We start from the raw sequence: 23396 nt of genomic DNA, 5'->3' as shown, positions 1-23396 counted from the left end.
ACTACAACCCGATCCTACTAACACTTCCCGGAGGGGACACGTTTATATTTGAACACCATATTTTGTTTCGTTTTAAAAAAAAAGAGGGAGTCATTGAACTTGAATATGGTAATACTGAGTATTGTTTTTTAAATGGTCGAATAGTTGTATGGCAACGCATCGTTTTATTTGTTAAAACTTTAACATCTCTCCAGCGTCGCCACCCCTCGTTTCTGTAGAATGGATCATTCCACAGGAGGGTCTGTGATTAGCCAATCAGCGAACAGCAACACATCCTCGGCCAATCGCAGGCCACAGCACTGAGCTCTATATTTGACCAACTTCTTGACCTTTCGGTCACCTCCACATGGTTTTCATCAGGTCACTTTTATTTATTACAAGCGGGAAGACATTTTATATTGGTTGGAATAAAACGAATTGATTCTACAGTTGAATTTAAAACGAATTCATTAGACAGTGTGAATATTAGTTGCTAAGATTCAGCTTTCCTCCCCTCCTCGACATACTATGAACTAAATCAGTTACATTTGGGAAAACATGACAGAACTTTGCTAAGGAAAAAGAAAAGAAAACGACAACATCAGCACTCAGAGCCTGCATCATTTTGAATCTATTTGTTCTCATTTTTTTTTTAAATCTATTTGTTCTCTGACTTATTCATTCTGGAACCACTATAACAAATTTTATCAATGAATAATTTTAACTACTGCCTCATAAATAGGTTTTTAAAATGTCTGACAGTAATGTGAATTCATGAGACAGGTGGGGGAATGACTTTGGCGTAAACAGTATTACCAATCTTGTTACACTAGTAGATTACACAGATTTAATGTGTTGATGACAAGTCAACATGACTTGCTTTCAAATGAATCAACTCTGTATTGTATGATTACTTGAAAGTCAGGCAGTGTAGCTGCTGATCTTTCATTTACTGCTGCAGTATATGAACTTTGAACATTCATTAATTTACACCAGAAGTGTGTGAATTTTGACCCTGTTTCATGTTTGCTGTTTTACTCTGTGTCCATGAGAAATGTGATACATTTCGCTTTAATAAAAGAACAGTCATGTAATTGGCTTCTGTTCTGCATCTAATTGGAGCACTGACCTATGGGACAATAGTAGTAACTGATCATGTGCTGAGTCTGGCATGGCCTACTTCAGACCTGCTTGTGGATTGTTGAACTTGGGAAACCAGTCAGCTGCATGGATCAAGATAACTTAGAGCAGCATGAGAAAAGTAAAATGGGGAACAAGAAACGGCAGCCACAGAAACGTCTCATCCCTGTGACATTATCTGAAGTCAGGTGAACAGGAAATGGGGTGTGGAGGAAAAGCTACCTTATGTGACTGTACCAAGAGGTTCTTGAGCTTCTCTGAAATCAGCTGGTATAGAAGCCGATGAAGTGGTGACACTGTGTTTATGTAAAGAAGTAAAATAAATGTCCATTAGAATAATACATTGGATATGTCCAGCCTGCATGAATTCACCCTCTGAACAGATCATCGTCTGCAGTGACACAGAACGACCACAGGATGGAGTTAAACTTCAAAATGTTGCTCACTTGTATACCTGCCTATCCTGTGAGAGCCTCTCTAAAATTACATTTATAGCTTCCTCTTCATTTTCACCTCTAGCAACACAACACTAATGGTGCTGCTGACAATGCATAACAATGTTATGACACATTTTAGCATTATCAAGAACAAAGCTGCAGTTCCTGCAATGAGTATATTACACTTGGGCCTATTATGATATCAGTTACTTTGGGATTGATTGTGCAGCTGTTCACTTTCTATAAAATCATGATCCCTAATTAAAATGTTACAATTTTTATCCTTAGGGCAATTTAAATATTTAATTGCATTACATTTTACTGCCAGATTCCTATTTTATCTAAAGTGCACACCGTCTCTTAATACTTTCAGTGTTGTTAAGGTTTTTTATTTATTTTTAATGAGACCTTTGTTATTTTTTTCTTGGCACTTTTTTGATTTTATATTATTTGTATCCAGGACATTTTCAACTTAGTTTTGCTTGTCTACATAGTAAATAAAGTCTCTAACTCTACCATGTATTCCCGAGATAAAATAAAGGTTGAGTAAATGAATTAATGAATGAGTCCCCCCCCCCCCTGTTTCATGCTACTACAAAAGAGGGTCCTGAGTTTTCTTAATTTTTTCACCATATAAATGCACTATAATAAAATGTATATAAAAAAATGATATTAAAATAAATCTTTCACAAATCATAAAATGTTATAGTGCATGTGTCATCATCTGGACCTCCCAACCCAAACCTCAGCGTCATTTTTGATTCGCGTTTTGCCAAGAGCCGTATTTTGGACCAACTGCCGCCCCGTAGAGTGAGAGGTGTTGACAGAGAGGACTGTTGTGGTAGAAATTAGCCGTTTCCCCAGGACAGCAACGGGACATATCTTCACTGTCAGCCCGACCGTTAGCCTCACTGCCGGGCCACCGCTGGACGACCGGCTCGTTGCTCCCGACGGCGGCGGTAGGTGACACCGTCGAGCTCCCTTAGCGGCTAGCTGCTGCTGTTAGCCGCGGCTAACGCTGACCTGTCTGGGGGAGAGCAGGGCAGAGCAGCCGGGCGAGGACAGAGGCTGTCCGGGCGGAGGGGGTCCACCTCAGCCCGGCTCAACCTACAGCGGGTTCAGGGGGAGGGCACCGGTTCACTAGGAGAGGTTTCGTGTATATATATACACACAGGACAGGGTGTTACTGGTAGGAGTAAGCTAACGCTAAGCTGAGGTTTCACTGGTTCACTCATGGTGTTACCGAGGAGTGGTTCACAACCTGCAGCACAAGTATCTGCAGTCATTTAATGTACCTGCAGCAAAAGTATCAGCAGTAAAAGTACTCACTGTTAATGCACCTGCTGTGAAAACGCAAGAAGTAGAAGTATCTCTAAATAGCAGTATGTGCAGTAAAAGTACAGCAGTAGTGTCAGCTTCTTGCAGTATGAGTACATGAATCCCTGAGTGTGTGTATGTGTCTCAGCAGTGTGTGTGGGTGCAGCTGACTCCAGGCAGACACCATGAGCTCTAAAGGAGGAGGCACCGCTCTGACCCGCCGCAACTACAGACTGTCTTCAGACACAGACAAACCCAAAGCTACAGGTATGACCTGCTGATGGAGGACTGCATGTACACCTCTCTCTCTCTGACTCACACACACACACAAACCCAGGGCGACTGTCATTCTGGACACACCTCATTATAACTGATCATTGCATCGTCTTTGTCCCTCTCTCAGGTATCGTCAATGAGAAGCTGCTGAGTGACTACCTGCATCATGTGTTCCCTTCGACCAAACAAGGACCTGCGGTGGCGTCCCTCAGGTAACGACCCAGGCTGCTCATCCTTTCTCTGCTGTGGTCAGTTTGCAGCCAAGCCGAAGCAGAGTCTCATTCACTGGCACTGCTGCAATGACTTATAGGTTCATTTTATCCACAGTACGTTGACAGTGAAGATGCCTTGTGACTTTTGACGAGTAGCAGATGGATTGTCATGAAATTTGGTGTTCACGTTAATTCCCCCTCTGGCTGTTATCTTGCTATTTCCTCATGGAGGACTGCAGATGAGGCCCTTTAAAACTGGAAAAGCTCAGCCTGGTCTCATGAGTCTGGATTTTTGCTGAGGCAGCTGATGGTCACTTCAGGATTTGGCATCATCAGCTTGAATCCATGGAGCCAACCTGCCTTGTGTCAACAGCCTGAGCTGGTGCAGTGGTGAAGGGAGTGTTTTCTTGGCATTATGGCCTTAACACCAATTAGTTGCGGTTTATATGCTACAGTGTACCTGAGTAATGTTGTTGAGACCCTTAAGGCCTCAGTTCATCATCTTCTGACCCCAACGCAGAAGTCACCTCAAACTTTCTCCCCAGATCAGAGTCAGTGTAGATTGGCAGCGTGAACGTGCAGCTGATGAATCTGCAGAAATGAGGTGGTGCAGTGTCGTGAGGAATCCATGACACAAAGAGCCAAGACTGTTTTGGTTCAAACATACTTTTTTTGTGTGACATTTGGTAGAAATGGCACTGTGAAGGTACAGTATAAGACCACTCAGTGTAATTAAAACTTCATTAGCTTGGTCCAGTGTGATGATTGTAAGGGCTTTGTTTCGTTTTCTGTGTGAGTAAATGAGGACCTTGAAGGAAAGACTGAATGATATTTAGCCATAAACCCGGGGTTAATTGACTCCTGTAGAGCCTGTAGTGAGGGCTGCTCACTGTCGCCTGGGCATACACGCATTCACATTGTAAAATTATATTTCTAGAGTTTTTGTAAATGTAATTGCTTGGTCCAGACCACCTGTCCCAGGAGTTTTTCCACATTTTATTAACTGAATCTCTGAGATATCGAGTCCTGAGTATGACTTTTTGTTTTCAGTTTCACTGAGGGTTGGAAGATTGCACTTATCTAAGAAGGTCTGCATTGTCACTTGGCTCGCTGCTATTATTATTTTTCTTGCAGAAGACAAAAGTTTGATATATCTTTCATGATTTCTGTTGGGGTGTGAGGACATATATATACATTCTTTCATATTTGATTTTACTTGTTGCTTGGTTGTTTTCTGGCCGGAGCTGTTGTGTTTCACATGTCTTTCTATGACGTGTTGAGCTCTTGTGCAACAGATAAAAACTTGTTCACAGCTGCTAAAATTCTGACTGTGTGTGTGTGTGTTTTACCGTGACCTGGACTTGTGTTTCAGTGGCCTGCAGTCACCGGCCTCTTCCCTTAAGCCAGATAGATTCATGTTACCCTCAGCAGCTCTATACATAGACACACACACACACACACACACACACACACACACACACACACACACACACACACACACACACACACACACACACACACACACACACACACACACACACACACACACACACACACACACATTTTAAATATTTATTTATGCCCACATATAAAGAAGTACAAGGGTTCTTGCACAAGGGACATAAACACTGCCAGTGCAGTTGACAATGGAAGACGGTCAGACACAAAGCGCCTGGGTGGCTGAACACAGTTACACACAAAATGACCTACGGGTCAGATAGAAAGCAGACATTCAAGGATACAAAAAACATCGTCTCCTCCAGATTGAGCGGCTACCAATAATAACTGAGACTGAGCAGTACCTGGCCAACTGTTTAGCTCTTCTTTTAGGGAGGCCGGCCATCTGAAGGCCCCTCACAACCAACTTATGCACATTCCCCAGGCTACCAAATATAAACACACACACACACACACACACATATACACACACACACCTCTACACAACTCCTCTTCATTTAACCCTAACAGTGAGGACTGGTTTGGCTCGTTGTGAAGATTAGCCGCAGGATGAATTTCACATGGTGATGACGTTTGAAAAGCTCTTGCAGGCCACACATTGTAGCTCATGAGTAAAAATAAGGTGAGCGACACTTATTCTAGACCCATATTTATCTGGGGTTCAGACACTATTGCCTAATGTGAAGGTGCAGCATCAGGGGGTGCTGTCTGACATCATTTCTACGTTTGTAAAAAAAAAAGAAAGAAAGAAAAACAGATTAAACCAGAAAAATGGCAGAGAAGCTAAGATCAATGGAGTTGGGGCTCGCCATCGGGCCTGTTTTGGCAGACTGCTTCGTCTTTAGTGGACCCTGGTCAGCTCTATTTTGGCTCAGAGTCTGAAACATTACGATTTAATGACAATGAGATTTTGTGAAGTCAATTGAATTTCTTTGTGCAGAGGTTTTTCATTTCAGGAGAATTCTCATGAGGAGAGTATGGAGCAAATAAAATCTACATGAACGTTATTTTTGTAATTTTAATGTCAATCAGATGTTCTTAATTCTACGGACTGTATCATCTAATTCATTAATCATAACCAGTGATATTTTGTAGTACTCTCAATCCAAGATATATCTATCTATGTTGCCAGTTTCCAATATTTACTTTTAATGAACTTTGCAGACTTTTTATTCTCAGATATTTATTATCTTTTTATTTTAATTTAATACCTTACTTTTAGCACTTTAATAAGTTCAGATTCATGCCAAAGAGATACGGTATGTGTTAATTTCCATTTAAATGTAAAACATCAGTAACTGGTCAAGGGGTGGGGGGAAAATTGATACAGCAGTATTTTGTGCAGCGAGACAATTGATAATATGAATTAAAGTGTTATGTTCAAGAATATTACAGCTCTTTTTCTGCCTATGTTGGTCTGTCCATCTGAACTTTTTACGCTCGCAAAATGGGATTATCAAGCAATGAACAGTATTATTACATAAAATGTTTCTCGTTTCGTTTCTGGCCATGATTTGGAAATTCTGAAATAAATCACAATATATTACTGCAATACTCAAGATATTGTAAAATACAGACCTGTTGTCACAGTAGCTGTAAGTCAAATGATTTCTCATGTTAATTCTTTACACTGAACAATAAAGAGAACATGATAAAAACCCCTCTCCCTCCTCTTTTACAGGAAGCCTCTCGGTTTCCAGGACCTTGGTGCTCACCTGGAGAAACTTCTGTCAGAGGGAGAACCCACTGAGGAGAGCAGAGGTAAACGTTCACCCACAGATGTACAGTAGTCCACATAGTGCTTAGAGTTCGTGTCAATAGTACGGTTCCTTTGAAAACAAGAACCTGACATATTCTCCAGGTGAATCTCTTCCTCTTATGACTCTGCATCGCTGCAAAACTGCATCATAGCAACATCTGGTTAAGTGTGAGACAGGCAGCCAATGACATCTGTATTTAATGATGACAGTGCTGTCTGACATAAATACAGATTCATGACAGTTTGATGGTGTATGCTGATATTTCCAGTGATTGAACACAGTGAAGTTTGAGACGACATCAATTTCCTAGAGCAGCAGACTGTGCCAGGGAAACTGTCAACGCCTCACTGTGTTTTAATCAGCTGAATTAAAACACACAGTTGTTGTCATCATTCATTTACACACTTTTCTGTTTCTGTTGTGAGTCACTGAACCAAGCTGCTGAACGGCAGATACAATCATTATCTCGCGGTACACAGAATCAGAATCACGATAGATCTGTGGTGAATGACAGCACTGATATTTAGGATGAGGGACAACAGAGAAAGTTCATGTACAGCCACCAAGCATCATCTCGCTAAGCTGTCGACTTTACAAACTAGAATAAGACAGACGCTCACAGGAACCGTAATGCAGCTGTAATGCAGCCGTATCCTCAGGTCCTACCTCCACTGGGCAGCTAATTATTTACCCAAAAGCTGAAACATGAAGCTGCGTTGAGAAAGAGTCATGGATGTACTCTGAAGCCCTTGAATTGTACTAATTCAACTCTCTGTGTCTGCAGACCAAGCGACTGAAGGTCGTCTTGGTCCCCAGCCCGTAGTCCTGGATCACACCAGCGGCTTTGAGGGACTTCTGTTTGTAGATGATGACTTGTTAGGGGTAAGACAATGTCATACATTCATGACGTCATCCAGAAAAGTAATGCAACACTCGACCGCTTTTGATGTAACCACTGCTTTTTAATTGATTTTTGATTTCAGGTTATCGGCCACAGCAACTTCAGCTCCATCAGAGCCACCACATGTGTCTATAAAGGTAAAACCTGGAGAATGGGTTTCCTCCTTTATTAAATTTATTTGATTTAATTCTATTTGAGCAGATGAGTTTTCATGTAATCACTTAAACGTAATAGATGAGAGCATGTGACGGCCTCATGCTATTAAAGGACAATTCCAGGCAAATTCAACCTGGAGCTATAGTTTCCTAATATTTTAGGTCTAAAGGAAGGAATCTGAAGATTTTCTTTTTAATTGCTCCTGTTTTGCAGTAGTTGTGTCTGTCCCTGCATCGCCACGGCAGCGATGAATGGGAGCGGACCGATCTTACACTGTTTAGGCTGTTTACATCCCTCAACATACACAGAGGAGTTTGTTTACTTCAACATGTTTGTAAACGGAGCTGTAATACAAAGTCTTGCACAAGAGTCAAGTTGACACGCTCAGTATGATTCCAGGCAGGATAAACAATATCCAGACTTACTCTTACTGCAACAAAGATGTTTTTCCTTTGTTGATAAAACAAACGGGAGAGCTTTAAACCTGTAAACACAGTTAGCCGTCAACTTGACTCTCACGTGAGACGTTGCAAGACTTTGTATTACAGCTTTGTTTACAGACATGTCCTCTTGCTTGAAGTAAAGAAACCCCTTGGTGTATGTTTGAATAGCTATCTGACGCTGTCTGTGGGGAAAAAAATGCGGTTTTGAGGGATGTACACAGGCTAGACAGCGTAAGATCGGTCGGCTTTCTTTTAGACCTAAAACATCAGGAAACTATAGCTCCAGGTTGAATTTGCCTGGAATGGTCCTCATGCTGAACTGTAGATAGCTCAGCGCCTGGTCTCATATAATGGTCTTTATGTCTGAGAAAATGGAGCTCCGTTTTTTTTTTTTAAGACAACAGTGGCATATTATGCAATCTGAACTTTATATCAGGGTTATGATCTGTACAGGCCCAGAGTGACTAGGCTGCAGGCAACCACACAAATGCCACTGATATAAGTTGTTGTTAATTCATTATTAGAGATTTAAACGGCACAGGTTGATGATGTTAATGTTTCTCAACAGAAGTGTTTTTTCTTACTGTCTTCTTTTTTGTTTCTCTCTGCAGGGAAGTGGGCGTACGAGGTGCTGATCTCCTCTCAGGGTCTGATGCAGATTGGGTGGTGTACTCTCAACTGCCGCTTCAACCAGGAGGTACACACATACACACACACTCGCACACACACATATACACTGAGTGAGCACAACTGCAACTACAACATCTCATCATCAACTGGCTCTTCAGGTTTTGGAGCATAAACACTTTAATATTTCTCAGGATTACCAATCAGCATGTTGTTTTTGATATGAACTCCACATTGTGTGTGTAACTTTTCAGGAGGGTGTGGGGGATACGCCTGACTCGTACGCGTACGATGGAAACAGAGTGAGAAAGTGGAATGTGACGACCACCAACTACGGAAAAGTAAGAAGTCATTCACTGGAGAGTTATAACTTTGTCAACAGTGAGACTGACAGCTGTTTATTTCCCCTCAGTCGTGGGCGGCAGGGGACATAGTCAGCTGTCTGATAGACCTGGATGAGGGAACCATCACCTTCTGTCTGTGAGTAGTTGGCTCACTTATATTTCTTTTTAAAAATAAGTGAAAATTGTGAAAAAAGATTTTGCTTTCTGACAGAAACTTAGATGTGAAACAGTAGGTCCTGGATGAGCTTGTCAAAGCTATAGCTGTTTCCCTCTGTCCCCCTGTTTTTGACCTTAATGTTAAGCTAAAATAGCTGTTTCTCCCTGTTTCCAGGCTATAGGCTAAACTAATATAGCTGTTTCCACCAGTCTTTATACTAAGCCAATCAGCTGCTGCCTGGCCCGGGGCTTCATGTTTACTGCACAGATGTTACAGTTGGATCAGTTTAAACATTTGACTCTCAGGAGGAAAGTAAAGGAGAGTATCAAAGTATCAAACAGAGCTGCACAAACACATTAGTGCTACTGACTGACACATGTGCAGGTTAAATGGGAAGTTTAAAAATCTCAAATGATAAAATGCAAGAAAGAAGAAAGAAAAAGCAGGAAAACCCCAACATAAAGCTCCTCCATTGCTCCTGCAACTCATGGAAATTAATCAGTTAAACAAACACAACCAAAGAAACAATGAGAGATGGATGACCAGTATTTAATATAAAAAATATATGTGTGTCTCCATCCTGAAATAAAAACTTTCTTGGCTGCTGTCAGGCCAGAAAATTGGACCTCGTATTGAGGGATTAAATCAGATTTCACATTGTGCTTGTTATTCCCTGTGTGTCGTCATGCTGTGTTTTGATGTCCTCAGGAATGGCCAGTCTCTTGGCACAGCCTTCACCAACATTAAGACGGGTCCTGGTGTCGCCTACTTTCCTGCTATCAGCCTCTCCTTTAAAGAGTCAGTGGCTTTCAACTTTGGCAGCAGGCCTCTCAGATATCCTTTTCAGGCTCCAGGTGACAAACAGAATTTAATCTTTAAGGCTTTCTGTTAAGGTTAAGGTAAGGTTTTTCTTTTGTGGACCACACAGGACAAGTTTATTTGTACAGCATCTTTAACAGTGAGGTATATTTAAATTCTGAACACAGGCATAAACGGCGTTTAGACAAGATAACAGGAAAGAGTACAGCATAAAGAAGAATAAACTACCTAAACTAAATCAGATAAATAAGGTTTTATATCTCATTTTATTAAGTCTGTCCATCAATGATAAGCCTGCATCTACTGAAAATTGCTTTACATAGACGATAAATCTGGAAATTTCAGGATTGTAGTGCGTGAATTGTAGCTTTACAAAAATAACACATCTTCAGTAAGACACCCAAGAGTGTTCAGTATTAAATAAAGACACAATGGGATTTAAAAAATGAGATGAATAAATAAAGTAAAGAAATTAACCAATAAATAGAGTAAAACTTAGCTCAGTTATTATGCAGTATTTCTTTTCAGTGAGACAGAAGGCCTTTTGGAGCTAAATGTCTTACTAAAATGAACTCCAATAATATTGAAAGTTTGAAATGGTGATGTTTGGTTCAATTACATATTTCTATTCAGTTCATTCACAGTTCACCAGTGTAATATTTATCGTCTGCATATAGTACAGTACATCCATTTGACAAAAGAGATGAGCGCACATTGAAGGGAAGAACTTCACTGTGTGGTTATGAGAAGAGATTCAGTGTTAGTGATTGTTACAGTCAAGCAGATGTCAGGGGAGACAACAAATGCCTGACGTGATCTGGTGAACAAAGATGTTTGTTGTTCAGATGAATTAAGGAGCCAAACGATAAACTCTCATGATCCAAATCAAAAAAGATCAGGATGAAAGGAAAGGGCAGCGGGTGGCGCCAAATCATAAAACATAAAGAACAAAAGCATCTTCCTGTCCCTCTGAACCTTTGCTGGATGATCTACAGCTGTTGAAATACTGATTGATTGAATGCTTAATTTAAGTGTCCTGTACCTAATGGTTATTCAGCAACAATAATCAGAAGGCAACCTATAATTTAACAACAAAACAAAAAATTCAACAGAACATTTCAAAGATTCAATTTCCATTACAAATTAGACATAATGTTGTGTGCTACAAATATAACTAAAACAAAAATCTCCCCCTCGTGTCAACTCAACATGTCACCAACAAAAACCAAAACAAATCTGGGTTCTTGCACTGAGTCTCCTCGAACAGTAGGTTTTGCAAATTGTTGTTCAACAAACCAATTAAATTCATCCTCAGCAGCCCTTAAGGTCACGTAAAATACAAACTTGCAGTTCTTCAGGAATACCTTTAGTATGTAGTATGAATAAATATCACAAATCTTACCTGTTGAATAGGAACGCAGTGGGAGCCACCTGTAATATAACCAGCTCTACACAAGTAAAGAAATGTTCTGGGTTGTACGAGAGTTGTTTGAAAATAGCGAAAACAAACTGAACCTATTGATCAAAATCCCCAAACACACACAGAACATGTGGACTGATTTTCTTTTGGTGACCCTGTTTTTTAATTTAATTTAATTTATTTTCTGACCAAAATGGACACTGACGCTCTTCAAACTAAGCCTGATAACATATGTTTATTGGCTTTTAAAACGAAGAGGACACATGTCAGAAAAAAAGAAATATTAATGATAAAAACTGAAATGGAATGAAGTTAATAATAAAATAAAAAAAACAGTCATAATAATGATAGAAAAAGTAACAGAAATAAGAGGATGTGTACATATACTTATACAACATGTGGACTGATTGATTTAATTACTGCACATTTACAAAACTGTGACCCATTCACACAATCTACTGTACAGAGAGGCTCTGACAGATGTGACCAGAACCAGAGGATATTTCCCACCACAGCTGTCTCTTCACACTCGTGTCCAAGTGCAGTATTTGTCTTTAACCTGAGTGTGGATCACGTACCCTGTGGACGGCTACCTGCCCCTGCAGAACCCCCCCGCTGCAGACCTGTTGAAGGCTCAGAAACTGCTGGGCTACATCAAGAACGTCCTCTCCACCTCCATCGACGCACAGGTGGGAACAGGAGTGGAAATGTTCCTCTTTTCTTTGTAGTTTGTAGTTTTTATTTGATGACTGTCTGACTGACTTCACCCTTCTGCTTGTTTGGTCTGTGTGTAATTGATTTACTAATCTGTATTAGCTCCCCGAGACAAATAATTACTCTTTCACATTAATCAAACTGTAATTTCAGTTTGGTCTTTGGTTTGTTTGTTTATGGGGAACAACAGACAGCCATCTTCTCCTGGAATTGTTTTTAATCAACAGTCTCTTGTCTCTCCGTCTCTTTTTTTGTTGTTTTTGAGATTTGTTGTTGTCTTTGTGTCCACGCTGCAGGAGGAGAGGCTGGTGGAGAGGGACTGTGCACACTGGAGACTTCACGGAGAGCCCACAGTCCTCGTCACCCTGGCTCACATCTTCAACTACTTTGCTCCACTCATGGTGAAACAATTGAATATCTTTGGCACTTTTTTCCTTTTTAAGTTTCTTTTAATTTTCGGCCCAGAGAGAATACTCTACAGCAGTGTTTTTCAACCTTTTTTGAGCCACGGCACATTTTGTTCATTCCAAAAATCCCGTGGCACACCACTAACCAAAAATGTTACAAAACGACACATTGCAGCCTAATACAGTAAATATAATACACATTTTGTCTCTTACAGTGTAGTTAGTTTGTTCTGACTCAGTATGGACATGGCTAAGGCCAGGTCATTGTGCAAGCTTCTGCCACTACACCCATTGACATAAAAGAGTCCTATTTTATTAACCAACTCTGCCACAGTCACTATTGCAGACACAGATGCTCAACAAAGCCAGATTATTTTAAGGAGCTAAATAATATTTGTTTGACACAAACTGTTAACTGATAACAAGAACTTGAATTCTGATTTGATTTTTTTTTATGTCAATCAACTCATGGGAGCTTGTCAACACACTTCCACTCGTGCCTTCAGCCATGTTTCACAGCAAACATGAGAGGACTTACACTGATGCTGTGCACTACCTTCCTCTTGCGCCATCTGTTGGTTGTATGAAGCTTGACACTGTCAAGAGATCGCAACCTAAGTCAGATGTTGATCAGGGACACTGAAATGTGCTACAACCACAGTGTAATCATTTGTATTTTGAGGAGTGATGATGTTTTATTTACTTCCTCTGCACTGCAGTGTAAAGTGTACCTGGTGGAGGACGTGCTGATGAACTTCCTCTTGGGGATTTTGGAGGGAGGAGGTTCAGTTGATGAACATCCGCTCATACAGCAGCTTCTGGATCTGTTCTGGCTGCTGATGGAGGTACTCGACACACGCACACGCACACGCACACGCACACGCACACGCACACGCACACGCACACACACATACAGTAAGCACACACAACAGCAATATTAATTTAACAATGACGGTGGTCAGAAATGAAATAGAACTGTATTTCTCCCACTGATATTAGTACCGATGAAACCTAATAACAGTAATAATATTAATTATTATTATTTATAGTAGAATTTAGCAGCAGTTGTCAGATTTAATGAACAGTTTCATCAGCGTGTTTACATACACTTCTGTAACCAGGTTACACTTAACTGTCTCCAGTCGACTGATGTCATGTGAAGTATTAACTGGAGGTGAGCTGTTGTCTGTCCGTCTGACTCTGCCTGTCTCTCTCTGCAGGACTATGAAGTGAACGAGTGCCTGAAGCAGCTGATGATGTCCTTGCTGAGAGCCTATCGCTTCTCTCCCATCATACCTGACCTGGGTTTTCAGGTAGGACATACAATAGATGAGCCAGAGGAGCAGTGTGGGACCAGAGCTCTGGTTTGACCTGGTCCTGGACCTGTGTCCAAACCACACTTTGGGTTTGGACCCCAAGGTTTTAAATGGAGACCAGTTTAATGCACTGCCATTTAGAATGATTAATTAGACATAATATCAGGTATACAAAAGCCAATCATCATTGTGTTTTGTTTAAACAAAGGGGATACTGCTCTTAAACATCTTTCTGTCTGGTTTATAACACCACTGTGTGGTTTTGTTCCTGTGTTTCAGATCCACTACCTGCGTCTGACCACGGCCATCCTGCATCATGAAAAGTCCAGGAAATACCTGCTCAACAATGTCTTATATCCTTGTGTAGCTCAGTACTGTTGCCTCTTCAGTTCACAGTTAAGGTGGAAATAGTTTGTGATTTTTTCAATCAGTTAATCCACGGTTTGATGAGTTGCTCAGACTGCACAGATGTTACAACTGTTGATAAATGTTTTACACATCCAGTGAGTGAACTCAAATGCATTGTTGTGGACAGTTTTCTCCTTAACACGGGTTCACGTTTGATGTTCTTCGTTCAGTCGTGTTTTTTTACATCAAGACTCCTCTGAGAGTTAAGGAGGCGGGGCTCGAGGAACTCATCCCAACCACCTGGTGGCCCACTCACTTTGACAAAGAGGTAAAACCATCTGACTGAGTGTTTCATGTTTGCCCTTTTAGTCTCCTCACTCCTTTGGTGACCTGAGCTCGGATTTATCAGGGTCTTCACAGCGTGGTACTGAGGAACAGGAAACTTTCTGATAACTTGTTGTAGCTGCAGACAGATGTGGTAACATATGAGACAGTGGTAAAATTTGAAGAACAGATGTTTTTATCTGTAGGTTTTAAGTGTGAACAGGCAAACAACCTTGCCAAACTTTATTTTAAATTGGTATTTACAATATAAAAGTCTGAGAAAAGAGAAAAAAACTAAAATCTCTTAAACAAAGCAAAATAATTTTACTTTTTGCACAGACACAATTTGCCAACCGTCGATGACCCGCCACTCTCTTCCACTGTCCACTTCCCCTTTCAAATACGCAGCCTGTTACCAACTTATGCCCTGGACAGTCTTTTAAAAAATGTGCTCACCCTCAGTCATATGTGTGGGTGCAATATCCTCAACATGTATTACAAGAGACAGCACTCTAATGACTTTTAATATCTTCTTTAATTACAATACATAATAATATCTTCTTTTATTGCCAACTTGTGTGCTGGGAAATGCTCCTTCACCACATGAAGGTGGATCCTCCTCTTTCCTATCATAACCTGTAGCCCTGAACATTTGGGTTCTGTCAAAATGATCTTTTAATATTATCATCGTGTATCTCAGTGTCTTGCAGCTATAACAGGTTAAATCGCCTTCAGTCTGGTAATAATTTTACTCCTCGTCCTAAAGGAAGGACAAAAACTCATTATTTTAGTTTTAGTGACCCGAGGATTTGTTGACTTCTTTCTTCCACACAGGGTAAAGACGAGCGTGAGCCCAAAGACGAGAGTGCAGATGAACGTCTGAGGCGTCGAGCTTATGAACGAGGCTGTCAGAGACTCAAAAAGAGGATTGAAGGTCAGATGTCTGTACATCTCTCTGACATTCACCTGTGTCAGGTCATTTTAAACACATTCAGCTTTACCATAGAAAACAGGGTTCCTGTCCATAACGGTATAGAACAACCACCATTATCATACATCTTCTATACAATATTTTCTGCAAATTGTATGAATCATTTCGTGCTCTCATTTCACGTTGTGATAGCAAAAGCTGTACACCATTCATATGTCTGTCTGAGCAGTAACTGAATTAATGTGTGTTTCTAATCTCCTCTGCTTTGTTGTAGTGGTGGAGGAGTTGCAGGTTCAGATCCTGAGGCTGCTGCTCAATAACAAAGACAAAACAACGGTTTGTATGCAACTCATGTTGTGTGTTGTTGTGCTACTGTAATAATGTTGTCGCTCTGCCCTACAGCTGTACTGTATGATGATGTGTTAGTTGCCACTGTGGGTTAGAAAAGAAGAGTGGGGGGAAATGTTCAAATTTAAAACTCTGAATTGTCAAGTTTAAAATTTAGGAGGAAAAACATGGATATTCTCTGACATTATATAAAAAAAAACATATTGGTGAGGAAAATATTATGGGTCATGTCATGTTGCTTTGGTAAACCAATCTTACTCCCAGTTCAGATAAATCCACACGTTTCAGTTTAAAAACTCTTGGTTTAAATCATTACAATTTAAATGTCATTACAGTTTATTTAAGTGCAGTGCGGTGAAATGCCTCTTTTCATTAAGGACCAGTCCTGCCTCTTTAGTCAAAGACTAAACATGTTACATTTATTGATGGTTTTTATAATTTACCTTTCACTGCCTTGATCATTGCATGTTAAACTGAAACTCCACACCTGCCCTATCCTTTGAGATGTTGTTTCTTTTTTGTCCAGCTTTGATCATTTTCACCCCGTCATGACTTGATTAGTTCACTTTTAAGATCAGACGAACTCTGGAAATAGTCTCTCAGTCTATGACAAGCTCTGCCCCAGCTCAGTGGTCACACAGCCTGGACTCTGTGTGTGTTAGTTCTGTCTGTGTACGGCCTATGGGGACGTACTCGGACGATATCATCTCTCTTATCTGATCAGTTTTCTCTGCGTCTCTTTCAGGGAGAAGCCTCTCGCTACATTTTCCTCAACAAGTTCAGAAAGTTCCTCCAGGAAAACGCCAGCAACAGAGGGGTGAGCACAAGTTCAGCAGTGAGAGGGGAAACTTCTCCCGACTGCTCCACCTGTATTTGTGCATTAGGAAGCCATCATTTAGAATTTTTTGAAGTTTATTCTGACTTTTATTTTTTATCTTTTAACACCACAGTGTATTTTATATATTTCAATCAAAGTGGGGGGTTGTGTAAGCTGCATTGGATAACATCAAAATTATATTGAAGTTGTTGACTTTCTTTCATGCTTTGTGTCTGATTTGTTTGCATCAAATATCTTTAGAGCTAAAACAATGAATTCTTCAGGGACAATTCAAGGACAAAATAGAATCTGTTCAGGTTTTGGAGAGAACAAAACATTTCAGAAACAATCAATAGATAAAGGAGTGATGAAAAAAAGATTAAATTATTTAAAATAATCTTAAAAAATTCAAAAATAATTTCTGCGCTGATGTTTGTCGTAATCCAGCTGGTCTGTCCCTGAGTGTCTGTACTTCAGTTCAGTTGGTCCAAACCAGACAGAAACAAACCCATTGTCTTTTAGCTCTTGTCTTGTTCTTGTTCACACTAACTGAAGGGTAATGAACACTTGCAGCTCCGGAAAATGTAAAGAGATGAGATTTTTATTTTCTTGATTATTATTTCAACTTCAGTTTTTCTTTTAGGCCAAGAAGATAAACTGTTTGTTCTAATGCAAGACCTTGTCGTTTGTGTTAAAGTTGTGTGTTTTGTGTGTGTCCCCAGCACCCAACAGCTCTGTGTCCTCCAGAGTACATGGTGTGTTTCCTCCACCGCCTCATCACGGCCGTGAGGTCCTGCTGGGACGAAGGGAACAGGAAGAGTCCGGGCACCGTCAGCAGTGAAGGTACGGTCCAGAGCAGAGCTCAGCTTTACCACTTAGTGCACAATTTAATTTCTATAGTTTTATTATACTCTATTATAACTTATATATAGTTTTTTTTAAGGTAGTTTTTTCTGTCTCTGGTCAAATCTATTTTGATTTAGTAAAAAAAATGAAACCTTCCTGAGTAGGTTGGTGAAAACCTATAATGTAGAATGAAATGAATGTGACAAGAAAGTCATGTATTATATAATTTGCAGCCAGGCTGTGGTTTAAACAAATAAACAGACTGTGTGTCTGTGTTAATGTCAAGCATCTAATCAGTAACAGCCTCTTCTTCTAGTCTTCAAAGCTTCTTCCAGCGACACACATAAGTCCTTCATCCGCTCTGTGAAGACCAGAGCGTTTTAATGGGGGATATTGCCATTAAATCCATAACTGTCTGTATACAGATAAAGTGTGTGTATGTGTGTATGTGTGTGTGTGTGGTCGTCACCTCTGGGGACCGTCTTATAATCACTAAAAATAAGGACGAGGTCGATGAAGCTCTTTTCTGCTCTCAGATGATAATAAAGGTTGTTAATGTGCTTGCTCTCTCCGCTCTGCCCTCGCTCCCCTGACGCCCATTATCTCCACCTCTTGGCCTCTGTTTTCTGTTCTGCTCATTGCCCTTCTGCCTTTTTCTGTTAATATCTGCACTTTGAATTTCCCTCCTTCCCCCTCATGTGGCCCCTCTGATCTTTCTCCTCGCTCTCTCGCCTTTCCATCCACCAACTCATTTTTTCTCTTTTTTTTTTCCAGAGGCCTATGTTCCTCCCCAGCTCTTTTACAACGGGAAGGTGGACTACTTTGACCTGCAGAGACTGGGGGGGCTCCTCTCCCACCTGAAGAAAACACTCAAAGGTTGGTGTGAAAAGGATTTCAGATGTTAAAGGTGTACACAAATGGCCGTTTGTCCTGTTTGTCGCGCCGAGTTGTCACGAGTTGCCACACGAGTTTACCCGAGTAAGGAAAACAAATTTGATTGGTCGTTATCGAGCCGGTGGGATATCCAAAGCTTGGGGCGAGACCAAGCTTGGGGTGTGTGTGTTGTCTCAGACGTTTGATTGACGGATGACGGATCCAATATCAGTGGCTGATGAATCGTGAGCAACGTGACGTATAATCCGTGCGCCTGCATTATCCAATGCGAAAAAAAAACACCACACTTTCATCCCGGATTTACTCAAAAATTAGCCTAGAAATCTAGATGCACCCTCGCAGCAGGAAAAATATTTGCTCCGTAGGTGGGTCTAGAAACGAGCCATAGGAACTTTTTGAGTCTCGAACACCGTTTCTGTTCACCAATCAATCACAGCGCTCTATCTGTTACGAGAGTCATTGGGCGGGTTTAACGCGATGACATACATTTTAATTGGCTTGTCAGGCTAACGTCATCCTGCTCTTTGCTCTGATTAGTCGTAGCGCTACCCTATTGCGTGCAGAGGCAGTTTGAAAGACAGCCTTCATCCCGCCCCCTGGATTGAGCTGAGGTCTACCGGTCGTTTCCAGACTATACATTTTAGTGATATAGTCTGGCTTGTCAGGCTACTCGAAAATAGAAATTTGCACAAAGTTTGGTCTATATTGTCTGATAGATTAGTTATTACACTAATGTTAAGACCCACAGTGGGCTCAAATTCCATTTTCTTTTCTGTACACTTTTAAACAGTAGAGAAAACAGAAAGACATAAAATTATTTTTCTCACCAACAGTTGGACAGCAGTCAGTTGGTTGGTTTGTTTATAGCAGTTGGTTGGTTTGTTTATAGCTCTGTTCTGGTTGGTTGAATCATAGGTGTATTCTGATTGGTTCATTATTTGTTGCGTTATGAGTCACTGGTTAGTTGATTTGAGGTTGTATTCTGGTTTGCCAGTTCAGTCAGTTCTGATTGGTTGGATTGTGATTGGTTGATTATTAATTTTATTATGAGTTGTCAGTTGGTTTGTCTGTGGTCATATTCTGATTAGGGTGGTTGATTCGTAGTTGTGTTACGATTCATTGGTTGGTTGTTCTGTAGTTGTACTCTGGTTGGTTGGCTGGTTTACACCCTCTCTTACCCACAGTTGAACTTCTTGATTGCTGACATCGAGTGACAGCCTCACATGAGCAGAACTGATTGGACTGATACCTGCAGACTAGTTTCCTGCTCGCTGAGCTCCACTAGAGGGAGGAATTGCTTTGTGTGTATCAGACATGTACTACCAGAACGATTGAATACATTGGTAAAAAAAAAAGTCTTGTTTTTGAATGTGTTTTGTATTTGGTTTTCATTTTTACATATTTTGACTCACTTCCTTGAAACACAAATAATACGTGTCACGCTGAAATATCAACACAAGCATCAGTTTACATTGTCTGATGAAGTCATATTCTTAAATGTGCACAATAAACCAAAAGGCCAAGGCTTTTTTTAATTAAATTCAACTTTGTTTATAAAGCGCACCCAAGGGAGACTCAATGTGCTTCACAACAGGTTTATAGTTACAATAAAAACAATCATAAAAAATCACTTAGAAATCAATCAGCAAGTGCAAGTAAACAACATGGCATCTTCACCACACACACACTTAAACTCACACATGCACACACACCACACGCACACACAACAGAATGCTGTTGAAAAAAGATATGTTTTTAATCTGTTTTTAAAAATGGCTATGGTGAATCACACTCTGACTGCGGAGCTAAATCACCTGTGAGCTAGCCCAACACCAGCCTTTTCTTCTGATTGACTGAACCACCTGGTGTCACAACAGCAGCGTGAAAAAAAAACACATATCTGGAGGCAGTCGGGTTTCCTCCGGAGACTGGCAGCCGTGTAAATATGAAACCGGGGAAAATGCAAACATTAAATCTCCCTGGATGGATGTTTCCATACAGAGGCTGCGCTGTGTTTGTCGAGGTGAGCGCTGTGTTTTCTTGTTGTCGTCAGCAGAGGCGGGAGACAGGTGTGTAATGTGGATTGATATTCCCTGTGCAGACTCACTGTACGAGCAATCTGCTGTTCATTCACTGCCAGGGAAGACTGAGTGGCACGGCTGGAATCAATTATCTGCTGCTGCTGTGGCTCATTCATTTTGATTTTTTCTTTTTTATCCTAGAGTAGAGCTGCTCCTCAGTTTTTATTTAGATTGGTGATTTGTGGGGGTGGGGGGTGCGGTGCAGGCAGGAGACTGACGTTTCACATGTCCTTCAAATGTCACTCATCTTAATGGAGGAAAAGCCTAACAGCTGAAGACAACAAAGACTGTTCAGCATCAGGTTTATTTAAACTGTCATTAATATATTTTTAGAGATGCAGTTGTCAGTCTGTGTGTGTGTGTGGGGGGGTATCCGCAAGTCATACCAATACACTCCTTCAGAAGTCCCTAGAAGGTACCAGAAAGTCTGACATAATATATTCTTCTCACTTCCTGCTGACAGTGAAGTTAACTATAGGCTTGAACCTGCCAGGAGACTCAATGAGCTTTACCTTACCAAAAGTTTAACAAAAAGATTGCTAAGCCGATGTTTTTAATTGGTAACTCTTAGGGTTGCAAAATTCCAGGAATTTTCATAGTCGGAAACTTTCCATGGGAATTAACGGGAATATATGGGAATTAATGGGAATATATGGGAATAAACGGGAATAAATCCGAAATTTACAAAATTGATTGGTGAGGGTGAGTAAAATTTTACTCAACATTCATGTTTTTGTGGTTCAATAAAATAATTGATTGTTCATACAAGAATTAAAACTTGATAAAGTTCTACTCACAAAATAAATCTGTTGAAATGTCATGTTTTTTAATTATATTATTTTGCATGGATGTCTGCATATGACAAAACAAAATATTTACATTTATGTTTGGATATGATCCAGTTTGTCTAAATTAATTAATTGTGTATTGCGTCATGTGTCTTTGCTGCATGGGGATGTATTGATTATGTTTTCTGATTGATGTTATGTATGTTGTGTCTTTTGTCATGTCATGTTGTATGTTCTTTTGTCAAGTTGTTAATTGCTGTGCATGTTTGTAGATTGCCTTGGCTAATAACTTTGTAATTTTAATCATATTCATATTCTGTTTTTAGGGTGACTTTTTAACATCCGTCTGGGGACTACAGATGAAAAATAGCCTCTTGGCTAATTCTGGCGCATTTACAGTGATGTTATTAATGTGCACTGTCCCTGTTTTCAAATAACCTTATAAATTAAACCCCCAATTTCCAGTTAATTCCCATAAATTCCCAATAATTCCCATACATTTCCATAATTCCCATAAATTCCCATAATTCCCATGGAAAGTTTCCAATTTGGAATATTTCCAAAATTCCCCAGTTTAACTTGCCATGAAAAGTTTCTGGAAATTTTCCGGAAATTTACTGGAAATTGTCCACCCCTTTGCAACCCTAGTAACTCTAATCATCTCTAAGATTTCTGCTGTTTAACTAGGTGGTCACTTGTTAATGTTGTTGTTAATGTTCCCCTGGGCTTAGACAAGCAGAAGTTGCCCCCCAGACCTCCTGTAAGACCAGAGATTTAAAGCAGTTGCGTTGTGTGTATGGATTCTTTATGTCTCTGTGGATGTTTTGAGTCTCTTTGTGTTGTCTTTACATCTTCTGTGGTGATTTTGAATCTCTTGGTGGTGGTTTTGCGTATCTTTGTTAAAGTTATGCATGTCTTTGTGGTGATTTTAAGTCTCTTTGTCGTGGTTTAACATATTTTTGTGGTGGTAGCTTTGTCTGTTTTGTACGTGTATCTCTTTTTGGTAGTTGTGTAACTGTTCTACAGATAGGATCCTCAGACATATTTACAGGTGTAGATTTACTTTGTTGACAGTATGTCTCTTGTTTTCCACTGAGCTGAGGACAAATTCCCTGAAGATTCAGATAAGCTGAGTCTGATGTTTGGAGGCTCAGGGTTTAGACTTGTGCTGATAACCTCTGAGCACTGGCAGCGATGCAGCTATGATGTACTGAATCTTAAACGGCCTGTGTAGTTTATGTTCCTAGTTTACGAGTGTTGAACATTGTTTGTGTGTGAGTGTGTGTGCTGCAGTACCTTCCTCTAATAGATCCTGCGGGATCAGGGCACGGAGTTCATCGTCTCTTCTTTCCCCCTGCTGTCATCAATTTCTGGTTGTGTTTCAGTCTTAAAGGTGGTTGAGTTCTCATGTTTTATTTAACCAACTTCACAGTGAAGGCTCCATAAATATGTTTTCATGTTGTCAATACATAGAGAAGACGTATCATTGACTGAAACTGAAACTTTTTATTTTTTCCACACATATGAAAAACATGTCTTCACAGTTTTACTACACTTGTTAATTAGATGCTTTAAATAAACAGAAATAATTCACAGGTATACATGATACATAATTCACATGTAAGAAAAGAAGCGTGAATTTAACTGCATACGTACAACATTAGTGGTTGGCACTGAGATGTGTTGAGGGGGTCTTCTCCTTGTAAAGCGAGGCTGTGAAGCTGTGAGCAGCTCATCACACACGTTACGATCGTGTTGTGACAGCAACACAATGAACGAATGAATGAATGAGTTTAGGGGGTTGTTATATACAGTGTTTCATGCAGAACAACCCAGTGTCCCTCATGTCTGAATCAGAGTTACTGTCCGGTGTCAGACACAGACTTGGTAGGTTGCGAGTCCTGCAGGTGCATGTGACTCTGAGTTGCCAGCTGTTGTTTGTTACTGCTGATATAGAAAAAAAAAAGGTTATTGTCCTGGTCCAGAAATAGAAGCTTTTAGAGACATACGACACCACTGCTGCTCTCTGGGGAGGTGTGACTTTCTTTCATATCATCTAATGACGGAGCAGAGGCGACACAGTGATACACACTGACCCATGCGCTTGCTGCTGTGTCAGTGGTCTGCTGGATCGGA

At 40.4% G+C, this 23396-nt stretch overlaps 1 protein-coding gene across 2 annotated transcripts in view; it reads left to right on the top strand.

Annotated features, from left to right (window-relative positions):
• The first annotated feature begins 2359 nt into the window (after positions 1 to 2359).
• Positions 2360 to 23396, top strand: part of rnf123 (ring finger protein 123) — a 139606-nt gene continuing 118569 nt past the window's right edge. The window contains exons 1-21 of one of the 2 annotated variants that reach the window (XM_083972021.1): positions 2360 to 2515; positions 3027 to 3140; positions 3277 to 3361; positions 6501 to 6580; positions 7364 to 7461; positions 7563 to 7617; positions 8691 to 8776; positions 8961 to 9047; positions 9119 to 9186; positions 9916 to 10041; positions 12021 to 12135; positions 12457 to 12561; positions 13287 to 13412; positions 13788 to 13880; positions 14163 to 14236; positions 14442 to 14559; positions 15390 to 15489; positions 15761 to 15822; positions 16580 to 16651; positions 17374 to 17494; positions 18272 to 18373. In XM_083972021.1, coding sequence (XP_083828147.1) covers positions 3059 to 3140; positions 3277 to 3361; positions 6501 to 6580; positions 7364 to 7461; positions 7563 to 7617; positions 8691 to 8776; positions 8961 to 9047; positions 9119 to 9186; positions 9916 to 10041; positions 12021 to 12135; positions 12457 to 12561; positions 13287 to 13412; positions 13788 to 13880; positions 14163 to 14236; positions 14442 to 14559; positions 15390 to 15489; positions 15761 to 15822; positions 16580 to 16651; positions 17374 to 17494; positions 18272 to 18373 — 1855 coding nt within the window. In that variant the 5' untranslated portion in view covers positions 2360 to 2515; positions 3027 to 3058. Of the gene's footprint in view, positions 2516 to 3021; positions 3141 to 3276; positions 3362 to 6500; positions 6581 to 7363; positions 7462 to 7562; positions 7618 to 8690; positions 8777 to 8960; positions 9048 to 9118; positions 9187 to 9915; positions 10042 to 12020; positions 12136 to 12456; positions 12562 to 13286; positions 13413 to 13787; positions 13881 to 14162; positions 14237 to 14441; positions 14560 to 15389; positions 15490 to 15760; positions 15823 to 16579; positions 16652 to 17373; positions 17495 to 18271; positions 18374 to 23396 lie in introns of both variants that reach the window. The other variant, XM_083972022.1, reaches the window with a different exon arrangement.

This window comes from Trachurus trachurus, assembly GCF_905171665.1.
Source record: "Trachurus trachurus genome assembly, chromosome: 5".
NCBI lineage: Eukaryota > Metazoa > Chordata > Actinopteri > Carangiformes > Carangidae > Trachurus > Trachurus trachurus.
The sequence above is the reverse complement of the archived record's forward strand: the minus strand, read 5'-3'. Positions and strand labels throughout refer to the sequence as shown.